The sequence below is a fragment of the Quercus robur genome, chromosome 11, assembly GCF_932294415.1.
Source record: "Quercus robur chromosome 11, dhQueRobu3.1, whole genome shotgun sequence".
NCBI lineage: Eukaryota > Viridiplantae > Streptophyta > Magnoliopsida > Fagales > Fagaceae > Quercus > Quercus robur.
The window spans coordinates 47,703,043-47,721,970 of NC_065544.1; the positions used below are offsets into that span (position 1 = coordinate 47,703,043).

Here is an 18,928-nt window from a genome sequence, read left to right on the forward strand (position 1 = left end):
AAAAGAAAGTTCTTTTCCTACAAGAGAGGTTACATAACTTGCAATCAAAGGTGGATTATAGAAAATTTTGACTTGAGGTGAAGTCAATGTTAAAAGAAAGTTCTTTTCCTACAAGAGAGATTACATAACTTGCAATCAAAGGATACTAGTGCTTCCACATAAATAGGAGACATGGATTTCGATTTTGGATTTTGGATTTTAAATCAATAGATTTGAAATACCTTAATTTTCAATTGTTAATTTTAGATATTATATTAAATATAAAGATTTAAAACTTTTGGTGGATTTGATTAAATCTAAATTCTTAATCTTTTAAACCTATCCAAATAAAATATTTGAATTTTAATCACTTAAAGCCATATCTACATGCTCAAATCTTATCATCCAAACGCACTTAAAAATGATTATGTTGGAGAGGTATTAAAGACTATGTTGTCGCGCCATAGGTAAATATTTTGTGCAATATACATTTGTGTAGACACTTAAGAATACGTATCTTATCTTTATTTCAACTACAAAAAGAACATTGATAACCTTGTCGCATACTATTATTGACTCTTATATCACTCCTTGGAAGATGAGTTTCGGTCCAATTGTGTTCTTAATTCATCAACTTTTTTACTTTTGTATTTTTTTTTTTTAAATGTGAGATTTTCACTCATATCATATGTATATATCCAACATATCAGGATCTTCTCAAATTGCATTGAAATAAAGAAGATATATTTATCGGTTCAAGTTTAAATGATGTAACATTATATTTATCTTTAAATTTATTAATTGCCAAATCCTAATCATGAAACGGACTCTCTGTTTTAAAGAAAATGGATAGGTTCCTTTTCCCAATAAGAAGGCCTTGGAATTTAGAACGTGAAGAGGTGATGGACCACATATACTATCGAAAGATGAGAAGTGTTTGAGTGATTGTGTAACCTATCTTGTTCATTCGATTAAATGCAATGCCGTGGGTTTCAGTATAACTATTAACTAGTGTACAAGGTGAGCTTGAGTTCTTGACTCGAATCGAAAAGATAATTTATCACATCTCTCTCATAGAATTAAATGCAAAGCAACTAGTCGGTCCATGTTGAGCTTGACATGAATCTAAATTGTTCCTTGAGCTTAACACATCTCTGTCATACAATTAAATTTCTCTTTTGGCTGAATAAGTAACGCTGGTTAAAAAATAAAAAAAAATAAAATACAATTAGGTTTGGCTTGGGAATAACTTATTTAGTTGAAACTAATTTTTTTATTTTATTGAAAGTACTGTAGATAAAAGTAAAAACTAAATAAAATAGTATAGTAAAATCTATGAATAGTACTAAAAAGTGCACTAAGATTCATAAATAGTAGCAAAAATAAACTGAATAACAGCAAAAATAAACTAAATAGTAAATAAGCTGATTTTAAACTCTAATCCCAAACGCAACCTAAATGTTTAATCCTTCAAGGTGTAGATCATTTCCAAGATGCTTCATGCTTGAAACCTATTTGAGTAAACTTGTTTAAGCAATGTTTAAATTTCTAAATTCTAGGGTTCATTCGGTAATATGGTTCTAATAACGTTATTTAAATGTTGTGGAAATATGTCTTGAGTAAAAAAGTGTTGTGAAAATGCGTGTTGTGTTATTTAAATAACGAAAACTGTTGTTCAAATAATGTTGCCAAATAGCCCCCTAATTTTTTTGGGTACACATTTTTTTTTAAGCACTCTAAATGTCTGTTTAAAAACAACTTATTTAGCTGAAACTGAAAACTTTTTGCTGAAAGTACCGTAGATAAAAGTAAAAATTAGTTGAATAATACAATGAGACCTATGAATAGTATCAAAAAGTGCAGTGAAACCTATGAATAATAGCAAAAATAAACTAAAACTGTAAATAAACTGAAAAATTCAGCACATCTCAACCCACACTAACTTCTTTTAAATTGGGTACACCTTGTTTAAGCTTAGCACATCTTGTAATGATACTTTAAAAATGTTAAATTTTATTTTTATTTAACAAACAAAGGAAAACCAACCAACATTTCATATTGGGGTACTTTGAAATCAAAAGATAATCTGGCCCCCAAAAAAAAAAAATAAAAAATCCTATAATGATAGCCAGATGATCCGTACAATCTTAAGTACCCCACATTCTCTGACAAGGTATGCTGTGTTGGGGTGTGTTCCTTTTGGATTCAACTTTTTTTCTTTTTTTTTTTTTTTTCGGAGAAACTTTTGGATTCAACTTTTATTATGGTTTTAGGTGCTCTTGATCTGATTTGACCACATGATCTTATTTTTGAATAAGTTGCAAGCGACGCTCAATTATCTTAAAATTTGTATACCATAATCCACAATGTCCATCTTTGTGCAAGAGAGAGATATAGAGATTTGAAGTAATAAAAAAACTGGCAAATAGCCTTTGCTTCCATTAAAGATCAACTTCTCTCACAGGGTGTAACACCCACCTCCATGAGGAAAATTCCAAACTTTATACAATTCTAACCCACAAAATTTCCATGGGCTTCAAGTTAGTCATAAACATTTAAAAAAAAAAAATCCCTAACAAAAAAGAAAAGGACAAAAAAAGGACAAAAGAGTTCAGGAGTGACAATGAAGAAAGACGTTAAAAAAAGAGAAGCACAAACTTATGCTTCATCTTAGCCATCTTCTTCAAGAAAACCCATCAAGCTCTTAGCTTTGTTTCATCTAAGCATGGAAGTTAGAGAGCGAAAAACCACTTCTTCACAAGGAATAGTAATACCCATATCATGATCAAAGCCAAATTCTTCTTCGGCTTGGCGTAGGAGGCACTGGAACTCAGGGTGAGTCAAGAATGAAATGGGAACAATGTACCTACTTCTCTTTTCACCAACATAGACAGCAAAGTGGCCCTTTGGAACATCTAGAGGAAGACCATCCTCATCATAGTCATTTTTCTTGCCTAAGCTTGAACATCTTTTGAGGATTTGTTTGAGGACTGCTGTTTGAGAAAGTTTGTTTGATTTTCTTATGGCCATTTTGAGTTGAGAGAGAAAGTGAGGGGCTTGGTGCAAGGAAGTGATGCAACTATGCAAAGTATTGAGAGAGAGAGAGAGAGAGAGAGAGAGAGAGAGAGAGAGAGAGAGGGATAAGAGGGTAGTGAAGTGTAGGAGGTGGTGGTGATGGAAAGGGTGAGGCTTGATGGGGGTATTTATGATGAAGCTTGAGAGAGAGAGATAGAGAGAGAGAGGTCATGACTCATGTGGAGTGTAGGAGCAAAGGACAGACCACGGGTGTTTTGGGGTTTGTGTTTTTGTGTAAGGACATTGTGGGAGCCAAGACCATTGGGTTTTACTCTTCTATGTTGGTTCTCCTATTGACAATATGGACCCCCTCTTCTCTCTCTTGAATAGCCATAATTCTCAAGGTTCTTTTCTACTTTCGATACACATTAATGTTTTGAATTGACCAATATCTTCATTATTATGTTTGCAGCTCTACTTTGATGGAGTACTGTTTGGATGATTTTGGTACAAGCATGAATTTTAAAGGCCACCTCTCTTAATGCCTAACTAACCTGGTTTAGACTTGAATTCCAACATCACTCTCACACTCACCTTTATGTGGAGGTATTATAGCATGTTGTCTAAAGTTGTTCTTCTTTAGGTGTTTAAGAAAATTTTTGTAGCGAAAAATTATTAATATGTTTGGTACATTAAATAAAGATTATATTAGAAATTGTAATTTTTATTATTAAGAATAAAAAATATTGTAACCCTATCTCCTCTGCTTTTTGTACTTTTGGTACTTGTGTACTTGTTTCTATAAAAAGATATTGTAATTTGTAATGAAATAATTATTTATATGAAATAATTATATATATATATATATATATATATATATATATATAGAAGTTTGATTACATTTGGAATGTTGGTTAAACATGATGCTTAAGGAAAACTTGTGTTTTTGGATAATTTTAGAAGTTATTAAATGTAATAAGAAATGTTCATTTTAATTGCACTTAAGATAATGTATTTAAGTTTTTATATTCTCTTTCATCTAACCTGGACCTTATCAAAACTCTACATTTATGTCAATGAGTTGATACTTGCCATGAGTAAATTGGGTAAATGCATTTATTACTATGTATTAAATATTTATAGACAGTATATTAATTATTTTTATAAAGGGAATTTATCTGTTTATTTTTATAAACTTTATATAAAAAAATCACTTTGTTTGGAATATTTTTATAAAATTGAACATGTTTGATTTTTGGTTGAACATGTAAACTGTGCCACTTAATTAAGCTTTTTAAACCTCACTATTTTACACTTTATTTTTCTAATATATATTTTGAATTGAATTTAAATTTCATTCTATATTTAAAATTTTCAATAAAATCTTGACATATCATATTTATACAAACACAATCATAATAAATGCACAGTAATAGAATATTTAATTTCATAGACCAATATAATAATAAATGACTATTAATAACTACCATAATTATCAAATTTCATATTTAGACAAAAAAATAAAATAAAAATAATACAAAGAAAAAATCATATCATCTTAGAATTTCTTGTGCATTGCATGAGTTACCACTAGTATATGTAAAAGAGTTCGGTTAATGGGTGCTTTTAGGGCATTTGTTAATAGACCATTTTAGAAAAAAAAAAATTATACAGCTTTTATAACTAATATAAAAGACTGTCAAAAAATCAATTAATTTTTCTTTTCTCATAAAAGATATCTAAATATATTTCTTAAACTAATGCCTTGATGGCATCAATAACTTTTCCTATGTAAAAACAAGAACCTCAGTCATAATGGTCTAAGAATTTCTACAAAGTGGCACATTTATTAAGGAAATATGATTCTTTTAATATAACCTCCTACCTCGTCAAAACCCAACATTTATGTCAATGTATTAACCATGAGTTAATGGGATAAATGCATTTATTAATTATCTAGAGAAGGTGCACTAACCATTTCTATAAAGGAATTTTATTTTATTATTATTATTATATATATATAATAGATAATTCATTTGGAGTCATGTAACAAGTTTCCTTAAAGAAGTTTTAATACCACTTTCATAAGAAATATAAAAAATTATTAAAAAAAATCAGTTTTTTTCCCCTTATATTTCTTAAACCAACACCCTTAGAGCTTTTACATCAGTACGTGTATAATAGAAAAATGTGTAAAATTTATAGAATTTTAAATAAAAATGACCTATATTAGTCTGTGTATAATTGTATAAATTTACAAGTTTGCTATAATAACTGTGTATATTTACATTAATACTATTCATTTTGTATTTAGTTGTTTATTATTTTTTACGTATCTCAATAATGAAAAAAATGGAGTGAATGGTGGTTGTAGTATGCGAAAAAAGAGACAATTTTAAAAACCAAGAAAAATTGATATTTTAATAAAATATAATGTAAAATAGATAATCTAGTGTGAGATGTTTTGAGAAATGAGTATGTAAAATAGAAAAAATAAGTTCATATGCTAAAATAGATAAGAATTTTTACATAGACTAATGTGAATGCTTTAAGGATATCCGTTAACTTTTCAAATTTATTTGAAACATACACACACACACACCCAATCATAGTGGTCTAAGGTTTCGCCAAATGGTGCATTCCTTGATAAGTAGTTAAGTACAACTCTCTTCATTTAGCTTTCCACCTCATCAAAACTTTGCATTTATGTCAATGTATTAATTACTTGCCTTGAGTTAATTGGATAAATGCATCCATTTATATGTATTAATTATCCATAGACAGTGCATAAACTATTTTTATAAAAAGAAATTTACATGGTTATTTATATACAAACAAAACAATTTATTTGGCACAGTTACTTTCAAGAATTCAAAAAAAAAAAAAAAAAAAAAACAATTGATTTGGAATATGACATTCTTCCAATCGTTTAATTGATTTATAATAATTGAAACAAAAATCATCAAAAGATAAAAGAAAATTTAATAACACATGCAATAAAAATATGAAAAATAGTTGTGTCTTAAATTAGTCTAAATAGTTAAATATTCGTAAGTTCACTAGGGTGATATGTTCATATTTTTAATTATATTTATTTTAACAGTTTACATTTCCTTAACTCCTTTAATGAAATTTTCAAAAAAAAAAAAAAAAAATCCTTTACGAACACACACACATAACCAACACTGTAGTAGCCATATATACATATATATCTATATCTATATATATATATATATATATATATATATATATATATATTTTTTTTTTTTTAATACTAAGTATTTTAACGCACACACATGGGAAGAGTGGAAAAGGTCTTAAAGAAACTGATAGTGGTGTAGTAGCCAAAATGTATGTTGTGTAACAAATAGAGTACTAATATTCCTATATAATAAAAAAAGTACTAATAGGATAAATTGCATTTAATTTCATGTACTAATTATTTATGTAAAATGCTATGATTAATTTTATAATATGTATGTAAGAAACAATTGATTTATACTACGATATTCTTGGTCAAATTAAGTTGCTTTGGCAACAAATGAAACAAAGTTCAATAAAAAATAATAAAAAATATATAAAAATAATTATCAGTTCACATAATTGATAGGTTCATATTCTTAATTATATTAATTCTAACACTTGCATTTTCTCTCTTCTAATTGCATGTAATATAATTGAAGTTAATTTCCCAAATATATAATATATAATAAGTATTATACATGTATCATAAGATAATTTCTTACAAATATTTCAAAATGCACCACTTATCATGTGGACATCGAATAATTTTCTCACAATAGTTGAGGTGATAAATTATCAATATTTAATAGTAGCCACTAAAGTGATGTAAATGATGAGTCAATATATAATTCAATAATAACTTACTACCTTAGCAAATTATGAAGAACAATTATTATGTGGGTACCATTACCCAAAAAAAAAAAAAAAAAAAAAAAAAATCATTCCAAATTTTTTTTTCTTACCATTTCATTCTGCATCTACCTCTGCTATATAGCATCAATATTTATTGCACAACACTATTCCAGCTTTAATTACCTATCTTACGTCTAATTTTTTAATGACAAAACTTAAGTACAATACCTCAGATACTATTCTTTAGATTCTCATCTTAAGATTCAGCCAAGTAATTATTTAACTAAAAAATACACTTTCATCCAATGACAAAAAATCCAAATGACAGATTTTTAAAAGGGGAATCTAAAAAACATCACCTAAGTACTGCACTTAAGTCTTGCCCATTTTTTAAATCTCTCTCTCTCTCTCTCTCTCTCTATTATTCAAATAATATATCCATAACCTCAAAGGTTTTTTTTTTTTTTAAATCCAAAAAAATATAACTTTTTTAATCCAACTTTTTTTTTTCTTTTCAAGAATGACATCTTGGATGTAAATTTCTTGACTCATTTGACTTAAAAAAATAAAATCATATTTTCAGAAAAATTTAAATCTTTAGAAAATTTATGTATAAACTAATTAGTGAAGTTTTAGTCCTGCACAAATGCTAAACTAACTTTAAAAAAAAAAAAAAAAAAGTCTCTAAACTTAAGCAAAACCTAAATTTTGTAAAACTAAGCTATTTTACTCTTAAACTGAAAGTAGAATTTTTCCTATATTTTAATTAGGATTTTGCTAACATGTGTCCGAAGGACACACAATAATTTTCCTTTTTTGAAAAAAATTCCTCGAGAATTGAAAAAGTATTGATAACTTTTTCAATTCTCGAGAAAATCTCCCTCTCTCTCTCTCCCTACCCGAATTCACGGACAATAACGTGTGTACTCTTCAGTACAGTCCCGTTGATGGTTTGGCTTTTGCTGATTGTTGGGGTTGTGATTCTGTGGACTAAAAGTGACAAAAAATAATAGGTTCTACTAGTCCACAAATATTTTGCAGAAACCCATGTGTAATAAGTTACTGCTCTCTTTGCAGGTTTTGAGTTTTGACCTCAATGCCTTTTACTCTTTTTATCTTTAAATGGTCACACACCCTGATAGAGATATAACAAATAAAGCAAAAGCCTGAAAGCCTTTCTTCATGACTCCTATATTTTAATATTCTCAACTCCAAGGACTAATTTAAGGATTCTCTAACTTCCTAAACTTCTTTCTTTTTCTTTATTTACTTTTTTTTCCCACTTTCTGCTGGGCTCAGTAATTTCAGCTCCTATATGCGCTCATGTGCCTATGTGTAACATGGCAATAAAAAAGGTTAGAAGAGTAAAAACAATCCCTTCTTGGATAAGTGAAGATAACCCATTTAACTTGCACAACACAAGTACAAGTACTTGTGAGGTGTGGGGGTCAAGGACTGAGATTCAAGTTTCCAAGAGGAAACTTTACACATATATACACTTAGATTAAGTTAGAGTAGAATTTTCATCTCGTAAAAATTATTAAAAAAAAAAGAAAAAAGGGTCTTTAACCTACCGCGTCATTTAGACTAAATGGTGCCTCTCTCTAATTACTTAGTGCTTGGGGGAGTAAAGGGAGAGCGTGAGTTCAAGCTTGAGGACATATTTAGTGTATAAGTATTTCTAACAGTCTAAAAAAAGGAAGCAGGTCTTTCACCTGATATTCAAATAGAATTGTGCTACTATACCTTAGTATTTTCCATTTGTAGTCAGAGAGCCTATTCTAATGGGAAATAATTCAAATCAGTTCTTGTTTCTCAACTTAAGGAAATGAGAGGTGGATTCCTAACAACAAAGTTGACAAGAAAAACAACTGTACACCAAAATATATATTTATATACACACACATTGATGTACAACAAGTGGGAAGGAGAATTCAAAACACAAGTTCTCAAAAGATGAAGGAATTGAAAAACAACTCTTTTTCTGTTTTGGATTTCTTGTTTTCAAAAACAAGGAAAACACAGATTTTTGTAAAAGGATCAATGCCTATTAAGTGCACAGTAATGCATTAATAAATCTATTTCTTAAGCTACTTTTTTTTTCACCTCAAGCGACCCGATGATGTTTAGCTTCACGTGATCACTATTCTTTGATCATATTTTTGTCTCATTGCAAGTTTTTCTCTTTAAACCCTTTTCTCACAATTCATTTTTGATTTGATTGGTCGTTCCAATGCTTTCGGGTGGCCTTGCTCATGAGAAAATGATCTTATAGAGCAGCTACGTGAAGTTACCCTTCACATGTGGTGAGTCTCATATGTTGTGAGAGAATGGTCTCATGAAGCGACTCCATAAGATACCTCCTCTTTGTGAACTGACCATTGTTAAGGGAAAAAAAATTGAAGCTTGCTAGAAGTGAAATTGGGGATTCCCAGAGAAAATTTGGGTGGTTTTGATGTCTATTTTCTAGCAACTTTTTCTTTTAACCTTAGTTTATTTGATATACAACTTTTTAAATCATCACTTTTTCCTAAATACAAGCACATAAGCAAATCGTTAACTCAACTAAGAACTCATCCGAATGCACCTGTGGTGTGATTTGCTCTAATTTGTGGAATTTACTGGTGGATAGGTGATAAATTTGGGTTTAATGGGTGGTAGATTTCTTGGGAAATAGTATATTTTCCAAGATTTATACGGTGGGTTGGTGTTATTTTGGGGGTTATCAAAGTTGTAGTTTTTGTAGGAAAATCTTTGGTGGGTAGTTTGGCTGGTTTCAATGATGAGTCAATATCAATTAAATCTTTGTTTGGTTCTTGAGAAAAAAGAAGGAAAATAAAATTTGTGATTTTTTTAAAAAAAATTTCGGCAACCAAACAATTTTTTGGTTTTTTCGTTCTCAACATTCCAAATGCGATTTTGGTTAGAAAACAAAATTTCACAAAATTGTTCTTTGTTCTTCATCCCAAAAAACAGTTTTCAAATAAATAAATGAAAATGAAAACACATCCAAACTGATCATAGAGGGTCTCCCAATAAAAAGGGTTTCCCATGTGATCCTGTTGAAACCACAACCACTAATTAAGAGACTTGGAAACAGAAATAAATCCACTCCAAATATGCACCACTGACATCTTCCTAGCCTGGCCCCATACAGCAAAGCTCTCCTCCCATCTTCTAAGGCTTAGAAAGTGATGAAAATTTATATTTAGTGCCTGATACAGCATTGTTCAGAATTTGTGTCTTCCCTTTTTGTTTTTCTCAACCCTATGAGTTCAGAACACCACACATATTCCCACAAGAATGAAATCCCACAAATCTATCATAATTTTGTTCTTAATTGGTGGCAAAGACTAACTTCTAAAACACAGTATCTTAACCTTTAAGTCATTTATCCAAATCCACAACTAGGTCCCTTCTAAGTCTTCAAAAGTTCATCAACTGAAAAACAAAGATACTTATAGTATTATTTACTGTAGTTCTATTCAACTGGGTGGTAGAAATTAGAAAGTGACAATTAGTAAATCTTGTCAATGGTGAAACTGGAATTGAAGAACGTGTAAAGTATGGTAAATAATTATTGGTACGTCTCCGGCTTTGGAATCAGCTGAGCTCTCCCATGTTCTGTGACTGAGAATGGAAGATAAAAAACAGGAGAGAGACTAGAAAGGCCCACCATTCTCACTGATATGCGGTACACTGAAGAGCTTATAGACTAAAGGGGATTTTCTTTAGGGTTGATGGTGACTCTGCTTTTATTGGCTTGGCACATGGAAGGCCATGTTACTCTTGGCCCAAAACCTCTAGTACAGACAACATAGTAAAGGTCCTGATGAGATCATTCCAAGTACTTGAAACGGTTAGCTTTATTTACCCAGCTATAACTTAAATTGTAACTGCCTGGTTGGAAGTTGGAATCTTTTATCAATCCCTAGGTTTTGTGAAATCTTTTTTCCTCAGTTTCACTGATTCCTACTGAAAATGTGGTGAGTTATGAGATCATGATATTAAAAAAATGAAAAGGCATGATGCCTTTATCTATCTCAACGTCTTTTTTTTTAATGGTAATTGCATATGCATGGTAGATCTTGAACCCACGATCTCATCCTCTCCCTTATTCTTAATTCTTACAACAAAAGGATATAGCATTTGAGTTGGAACTTAGAACTCATTGGCAATGTTCTTACTAGAAACATTATCTATCTCTACATTTTCATATGGATATCTATGGTATCACAGAAAAATATGATTAGTTCAGATGATATCAACTGGGTGTAGTACATAGTACATATTCATGTGGCTTGTAAAGAAATGCTTGGATGAAGAGTGATAATATGAATAATGGAACTTAATGATGATTTCAGAGTACATCATGTTCAATAGAGAGCTTTAGATACTCAAAAATCTATAGAAATAAAATTAGTGGAGTATATCTGCAAAAGATGGTTCTACTTATATCCAAATATTCTTAAGCATGGAGAGAGCCACATGATCATACAAACATAGTGATGCCATTAAAATGTAAACAAGCAAAATTAGTAATGCCTGTGGCTTTAAGGGAATCGACTACTAGAATGGAAAATAGCATGTGAGGTGATGTCTAACGTATATCACAAATAGCTAAAGGCAATTTGACAACGATTAATCATTGTACTAGAACAAGTATTAAAAGCCTTATGCAATAATAGAGAAGAGAAAATTATTCACTTGACCTGCTTCAATTTAAGAGGATTTCTGAGATTTAAGGATAAGACTCGAACCTGGTATGTGCCAAACCAAGATAAGGTGAAAATGAATTGTAATTGTACTGGCGAGGACAGCATGTGCAGGACCCATCCAAAAGCTAGTCTGGATGGTCCCGTTGCAGTTAACTGCTTATAAACATCAGAAGGACTAATACACGTACTTGAGGAGGGCCCTCAGCTTAATTGATATGTACTGCATAAAGGGAACTTTGATGCAGGATCACATGTTCTGTGAAAATCCAGGAAGCTTTGGAAAGAAAATTCAACCAAGCAGGTTAAGGTGCAAATAAAGAGAAAACTATGAGGATACAATACAGAAAAATAGTGCAGTACTAGTAGAAATTATATCAAGGTCACAATTTAATCCATCACAAATTATAAAAAAGAGATGGTAGCAACATCATGAAGAATCTTATGCAGCAATTTCTGAGCCTCTCCACTTGGCAGCCCCATCTTACGGACAATTCTTTGCAAATCATGCTTAGAAGGAAATTATATCATTTATGCACATGACAAATAAACCCAATATTGTTCTAATGGCATCATCCTAACCTCCTGCTGTATCACAACATCATGAATCATAGGCTAATACAAGCACAGGTTTCATTCAAAAAGGTTAACTAGCTACATCATTCTGAACCTCTCCTCTTGGCAACCCCATCTTACAGACAATTCTTAAAGCGCAAGATAATGCAAATCATGCTTAAAGGGAAATTATATCATTTATGCATATGAAAAATAAACCCACTATTGTTCTAGTTGCATCATTTTAACCTCCTGCTCTATCATAACATCATGACTCATATATTAATACAAGCACAGCATACATTCAAAAAGATTAACTAATTACATCAGTCTTTTTGACTCTACAATAACAGCTAAATTGCTTGCAAGCCACCTTTAGCCCAACAACTTCTGGAACAACAAAATGTATCCTTGTTTCAGTGAAGCTATAGCCCAAGATAGAGGGTAGGTTGGTTCACTTGAAGAGAATCTTTTCTATAATCAAACTTGACTATTTTGTGCATATTTTATGCATTAACAAGTTCTGTAATCTCTTGTAGAACAAGAGATGCAACATAATTCAGATAATGCTTTATCTTCTTCTTCTTCTTCTTCTTCTTCTTCCTTCTTAAATTTTTTTTAAGTGTCACTGTGTTTTATCTATTTTTATGATATATGATACTATTGGAGTGAAACAAAAGATCTAAAGAATAGTATTCATCAAAAAAGAATTCTGCATAATTCTTAAATGATCCACGCTAGCTTTTGCAAGTTTTCATTTTCTTAATTGACTTTAAGCAAAATTTCAGAACAAGTTCAAAAAAGAAAATAGATATTTTTAAAAAGGCCAATGATACATGACAGCAAAGATGCAATAAATTTAATTTTATAACTTGTATTAATCTAATGATAAATTTTTTTTTTGCCTCCTTTCCTTATTGATACAAAGTCAATGAGATAAAAAGGCCATAAAAAAAAAGAGAGGGAAAACAAAGCTGACAAAGAATTCTCCACGGCCGAGAACTAAGAAGGTACATATCATTGTTGCAAATGCCAACGAATGTATATGCTGCAAAACCAATTTGAAGTAGAATCTGAAAAAATCTGCAGGAATAATGTTGTCATTCACTGGTCAGAGATAGATTTCAACTGTTGATGTGGCCCATCTATCACATTTATTTGTCGCTTGAGTTTAGCAATATGAGCTTGCACCTGTATAGTAAATCAGAATCAATCAGTCAAATATTTGGGTTGTACATGTTCCAGAATAATATTTGAACAGTTTATCTAAATTAATATACGTAGGCAACAAGCTTGACTGAAATTATATAACACGCTTTTCATGCAACGGGAATACACAAAGTTCAAATTCTTGCAACGGGAATACACAAAGTTTAAAACCAATTTAATTGGCTTATTTTGGAGTTCCTCAGTGAATCAACTAAGTATTGCAATTGACTTCATATAATTAGATAAGGAATTTCAGGATGAAAAAACAAATGCACATGAAGAAAGAAGAAAAACATTTTATCCTAGAATTATTAAAAAATAAATAAACAAATGAGTTGTGAAACTTTTAAGATATGTGAGCATGTGAGGATTGTAGAATCATATATGATTATTTTGTTGGCTTCATAGAAAACTCAAGAATATACCAGGAATCTTAAGAGTGATTAAACAATTTGTTGCTATGATCACATCTTAAGAGAGGATTCAGCCAAGTCCTGACCCTAGTCATGCCCCAGAACAGTCAATCAGGTCTATGTTGCCTATTTAAAATTAAAGGCCATTTGAGATACAGGAATTCATTACATGCTAATAAACACAGATGATGTGAATCGTAAATAATGATGTCCAAAATGATATGTCAATAACTCTGTGTGAGCAACTGCCCATGAAAGAAACTGAACTGAAGAGAGAAATAATCTCTGGCTAGACCAGTTCTATACTTTCTGATATAGAGCAATGTCAAGGAGGTCAGTTCGATGCATATGGCAGATGCATCATCAGTGATGGGATCATAGATCTCTGAGAGTTTGGAAAGTCTCTTTATGAAGGCTTGATAACACTTGTTGGGATACCACATTATCCTAAAAGCTGAAGCCAATAGGACTGTGCCTAATAATATTATATTAACTACTCGATATTGTCTCGCCATATTGTCTCGCCATATTCTGTATGATATTGGTGATGGGTCTAGAGTGAAGTTTTGGCAGGACCGGTGGTGTGGAGAGACATCTCTTGCTGTTAGATATCCAGATTTGTTCAGATTTTGCAGGAATAAGGATGCTAGTGTGGCTGAGCTTATGATGTCCACCAATGGTGTCCTCTTTTGGGATGTGAGATTCGTTAGGGGTGTGCATGCTCGGGATCTAGAGGCTATGTCTGACTTCATGGAAACCATTTATGGTTCTCCTATAAGGGGGCTAGGTGAGGATAAAATGTGTTGGATTCCTAGCAAAGTTAAGGGTTTCTTGGTTAGTGATTATTATAGAATTTTAGCTGGCTCCGCTTTCTTTGGGTTTCCTTGGAAAAGTATTTGGAAGCAGAAGATTCCCTCTAGAGTAGCTTTCTTTGTTTGGACTGCTGCCTTAGGGAAAAGGTTGACGATTGATAATTTACGTAAAAGGAAGGTGTGGATTTTGGATTGGTGCTACATGTGTAAGAGAAATGGTGAATCGGTTGACCATCTATTCCTTCATTGCCCTTTTGCTACGGATCTATGGTCTATAGTTTTGGGTCTTTTTGGAGTTTCTTGGGTTATGCCGCACACTGTTTTGGGGCTGCTTCGGTGTTGGCAAGGCAGCTTTGGTCGTCATCGAAATGGTTTTATTTGGTCTATCATTCCTCACTGCTTATTGTGGTGCCTTTGGAGGGAGAGGAATAGTAGATGTTTTGAAGATTCTGAGAGATCTATTCCAGACCTCAAGCTTCTCTTTTTTAGAACTTTAAGGGATTGGTTGTTTGCTTTGCAAAATAAATCTTTCCCTTCTTTTATTGTTTTCCTAGACTCTTGCATTTTTTGTATTTGATTTCCTTTCCCTTGTTCACTTCCGGTGCACTAGGGTGTTCCTTTTTTATCAATATATCTTATTACTTATCAAAAAAAACTACTCGGTCTTGTCACTATAAACTGATGTGGGACTTGATAACTTAAACAATCACATGTGAATATTCCAACAAATCTCTCCTTCCTTCATGAGTAAAGCTTCTACCACGTCATATCTAGATACAATCCAACTCGCCTCCCCTTTGAACGGAAGCCGTTTTATTTTCATTTTTAACAATCCATGCATCAATGTCATCATCAATCCAATGCTAACCATTAAGACTGCACCAAACTTAGCAGTCCTGTAACTCAGAATTGTAGGAGTCCACCTAATAATGCACAGTTATCATACTCCTATGTTTTTTTTTGATAAGTAATAAGAATTCATTGATAATAAAAAAGATACACCCAAGCACACAGGGAGTATACATGGGGGAGCAAGTCAAGAATGAAAATTACAAAAGTCAAGTAAATCCAAAATAGAAAAAGGATGGTTTCTCCACACAGAGAACCATTCAAGTAAGGTTCGGATGAAAAGAAGCTTGAGGTCAGGCATAGCACGCTCAAAGTCTTCAAAGCATCTACTATTCCTCTCCTTCCAAATACACCACATCAAACAAAGAGGAACGATATTACTCCTATGTTTCAACAACCATATTACCCAAAGCAAGCTACGTCTTTTGTTTAGTTTTTTCCCCCCCTATCAGTTTCCACCAAGCTATGTTTTTATTCCCCCCCCCCCCCCCCCCCCCCCCCCACCCCCAACCCCATCCTGTTTCCTTAGCAGTCTTCTTCACTACAAGCATGCACCATGATGCATTTTTCTTAATTATCATTGCAAAGTCAAAGCTTATGCCGTATGAGTTTCATTTGATTGAATGACATGATGCTAACTATTGAGTAATATTATGATTTATCAAGCATACCAAATCCCATATACAAGATGTTGTGACAAGAAAATATAGCCAAATCATTTTTTACATTTTAAAGAAAAAATAGAGCCATAGATAAGAAACTGTAAAATTTGATTAATCCAGATCTAAATAGAGACTCATTTTTCCACCACAAACAACAAAAATGTCTCACAATTACCTAAGAACTCACTTGAAAAATGCAACTAGAAAACAAGCATTATTTCAAAGAAGGCATGCAACAACTCATATACACAATAAGAGAAAAAGATCCACTTTAGATTTTAAAACATAGTCCTCCAAATATGTAACCCAGGTTCTTTCTAAATGGCAGAAAGAATAAGAGCAAAGAGCTCTTTCAAGATGAAGTCTCTCAACAGAAAAATAAATGCGCAGAAAGGATGGTATGACTATGAACACTGCAACATGAAATGCATAGGGGCTCAGATTCTGTACCAAGAGAGCTAAAGACACATTTACATTGTTTATGGCTTGGATGATAATCGTGTTCAACAAGAATGCTTACATGACATGACAGACAACATTCATGATTTCAAGGAAGCACTCATGCTGACCTGTTGACGAGCTGCTGCAAGTTGTAAAAGTTCATCTGCTTCTGAGAAATTCATGAACCACTGACTTAGGGGGTGATCTTTAGTGTCACCTCTCTTCCTTCTACTTGCATCCTCAACTGGTACTAAATGACATTAAAAGGCACGTTTATCCATTGAAAGCATGGCCAATAGCAAAAGACTACAGAGCTGGTTAGGAAAGCACAAACCAGGAGGAGGCAAAGTAAATCCAATTGGTAATCTGGGCAGGGTTACAGCTGGATGATTCTGCACACGAGCTAAAAAACCTTCTGAAGGCTCAGGGAACACAATCTCATCATAAGTTTCCAAAACAACAGGCTTCTTGGTAGACATGGGACCAGATTCATCCTCGGGGTACAACTTCAAATGATGATATCTGTGAATATATTAAACTTCAACAACATACTGTAAGCTAAGAGTTTATATTATCTTTTTACATATTGGGCTATCATTATTGACTGCATCCTATATTTTATCTAAACACAAAAGGGTCAGGACAATTATTTGATAGGATCTTCTCATTTAAACACAAAAGATCAGGAAAAGATTTCATACTTTAGCACATGATACATGTTAAAAGTCAGCCCACCTACTTCAGTCTTTTCAGTCATTTGGTTCCAATAAAAATCTTTGGAGATGACCATATAAAATGTTTTGTGAACAAAATATATTTAAATTACACTGTTAAAACTATTGTAATTGAAAATTTTTTCTTGTTAAAACCAATCCAACACTGACCCACTCAGAAGGTGATTTTAACTCCACTATCTATGCCAATAAGGCGCTAATGCTGCAGGATTTGTTCCCAGAGGACGCTGGTAACAGCTTAGGCAGGTTGATGACCATGATAGTATTGTGGAAATCAAAACCAAGTAGTAGCTGTTTCAATCTTAATTTAGAATTGTTGTTTGATTTAGTAGTATTGTTCTTATTGATCACGATTTGGATCTTTACTGTATACTCCTAAATACATGTAGTATTAAATTACAGTTTGGTTGAGCAAATACCATAGAAATCAGAACCAGATACAAAGCAAAGCAACTTACAAGTTTACAGGCTTATCACAAACATCACTATGGAAATAAAGCGTGATGGCGATTTCAAATTCACCCCATCCAGCTTCCGATACCTCAAACGGAGGCGACTCCAGTACCCTTGTAGGGCTATTGAAACTGGAATGCAGCTGAAAAACAACGCGCTTTACCACCACTCCCAGATCCTCATTCATCGCCCCGCGAACATACACAGTCCACTTATGTGACTGGTACCTTATTACATTCACAAGTTAGAGAATGTAAAGAACAAGCATTGTATTCAATATGTAAAACAGGCTATTCCAGAAGCTATAAAGCTATAAACAAAACAGTGAAACACCTAAACTATACTTACTCGCTTGCCTTCTTCCCTAGCCAGAATGCCATGCTACCATACACAATGGGACAGCTTATTTCAACATCCTTGAGTTTTTTATTCAAAATCTACACCCAAAAAATAAAAATAAAAAATAAATAAATAAACAACCATTCTATACATAGATAATGAAAGTTCAAAACAGAGTATCACTGTGTAAAATTCAAAATTTGTTTTTGAACTTGTGGTAAACATTTTCATGCTAATTAAGACAACGGGTGCACGTTCAAATTTGATTTTAACACTAAGCTCATGAAAAACAAATACAATAGAAAACACTAAAACTTACAATAACTAAAGCAAACTATAAAAAAAATAAAAATAAAAAAAAGATTTTTGTTATCAAAAACAAATTTTGAGCATCTGGGTATCAATATTTTGGTGATTTAGGAAATGGGTAGTCATCAAAATTTGAATCGAAACACAGAGAAACCATTACCTTCTTTTCAGTGTCCATTTTGGTTCGCTGTGATTTGAATGTGGGTCCACTTGTCTCTGGCTGATCTGGACTGTGTTTTTTGGAAGAGGAACTGTTATTCATTTCCTACAACAAATTTCCTCCTTCTTCTTAGGAATCGGAGTTTGAATCCAAGAAATTAGGGTTTTTCTATGCGAGGTTACAGAGTACGGTCTCCAAACCACTAGGGGTCTCTGGAAGGGTAGCCTATGATAAGGCTTCACAGATGTATTATGTGAAACCAATAAAACTATGACACATCACTAAGTCAGAAAAATTTTACTTGACCAAATGACTAAAACACCCTTTTTTACTGTGGTGGAGGGCTCATGAATGGTTTATATAGGTGAGCCCACCATACTCAAACACTAGCCTTTTCTTTTACCGTT

General features: G+C 32.3%; 2 protein-coding genes across 4 annotated transcripts; both read right to left on the reverse strand.

Moving 5' to 3' along the window:
- Positions 1–2,386: 2,386 nt before the first annotated feature.
- On the reverse strand, positions 2,387–3,220 carry LOC126706674 (protein SMALL AUXIN UP-REGULATED RNA 12-like). Its single transcript, XM_050406207.1, has one exon. It carries the CDS (start codon positions 3,007–3,009, stop codon positions 2,695–2,697), a length of 315 nt encoding a protein of 104 aa, XP_050262164.1. The 5' UTR covers positions 3,010–3,220; the 3' UTR covers positions 2,387–2,694.
- Positions 3,221–12,989: 9,769 nt separating this feature from the next.
- On the reverse strand, positions 12,990–18,779 carry LOC126706190 (transcription initiation factor TFIID subunit 14b). Of its 3 annotated transcripts, none has more exons than XM_050405510.1 (6): positions 18,522–18,779; positions 18,062–18,150; positions 17,719–17,940; positions 16,861–17,048; positions 16,606–16,776; positions 12,990–13,331 (listed from the first exon to the last, which is right to left on the reverse strand). In XM_050405510.1, exons 1-5 carry the CDS (start codon positions 18,621–18,623, stop codon positions 16,625–16,627), a joined length of 753 nt encoding a protein of 250 aa, XP_050261467.1. In that variant the 5' UTR covers positions 18,624–18,779; the 3' UTR covers positions 12,990–13,331; positions 16,606–16,624. The 3 variants fall into 3 exon arrangements, with proteins under 3 accessions (XP_050261467.1, XP_050261466.1, XP_050261468.1); XM_050405509.1 differs by having other exon boundaries at positions 16,655–16,776; positions 18,522–18,774; XM_050405511.1 differs by lacking the exon at positions 18,062–18,150 and having other exon boundaries at positions 16,655–16,776; positions 17,719–17,933; positions 18,522–18,776.
- Positions 18,780–18,928: the final 149 nt, after the last annotated feature.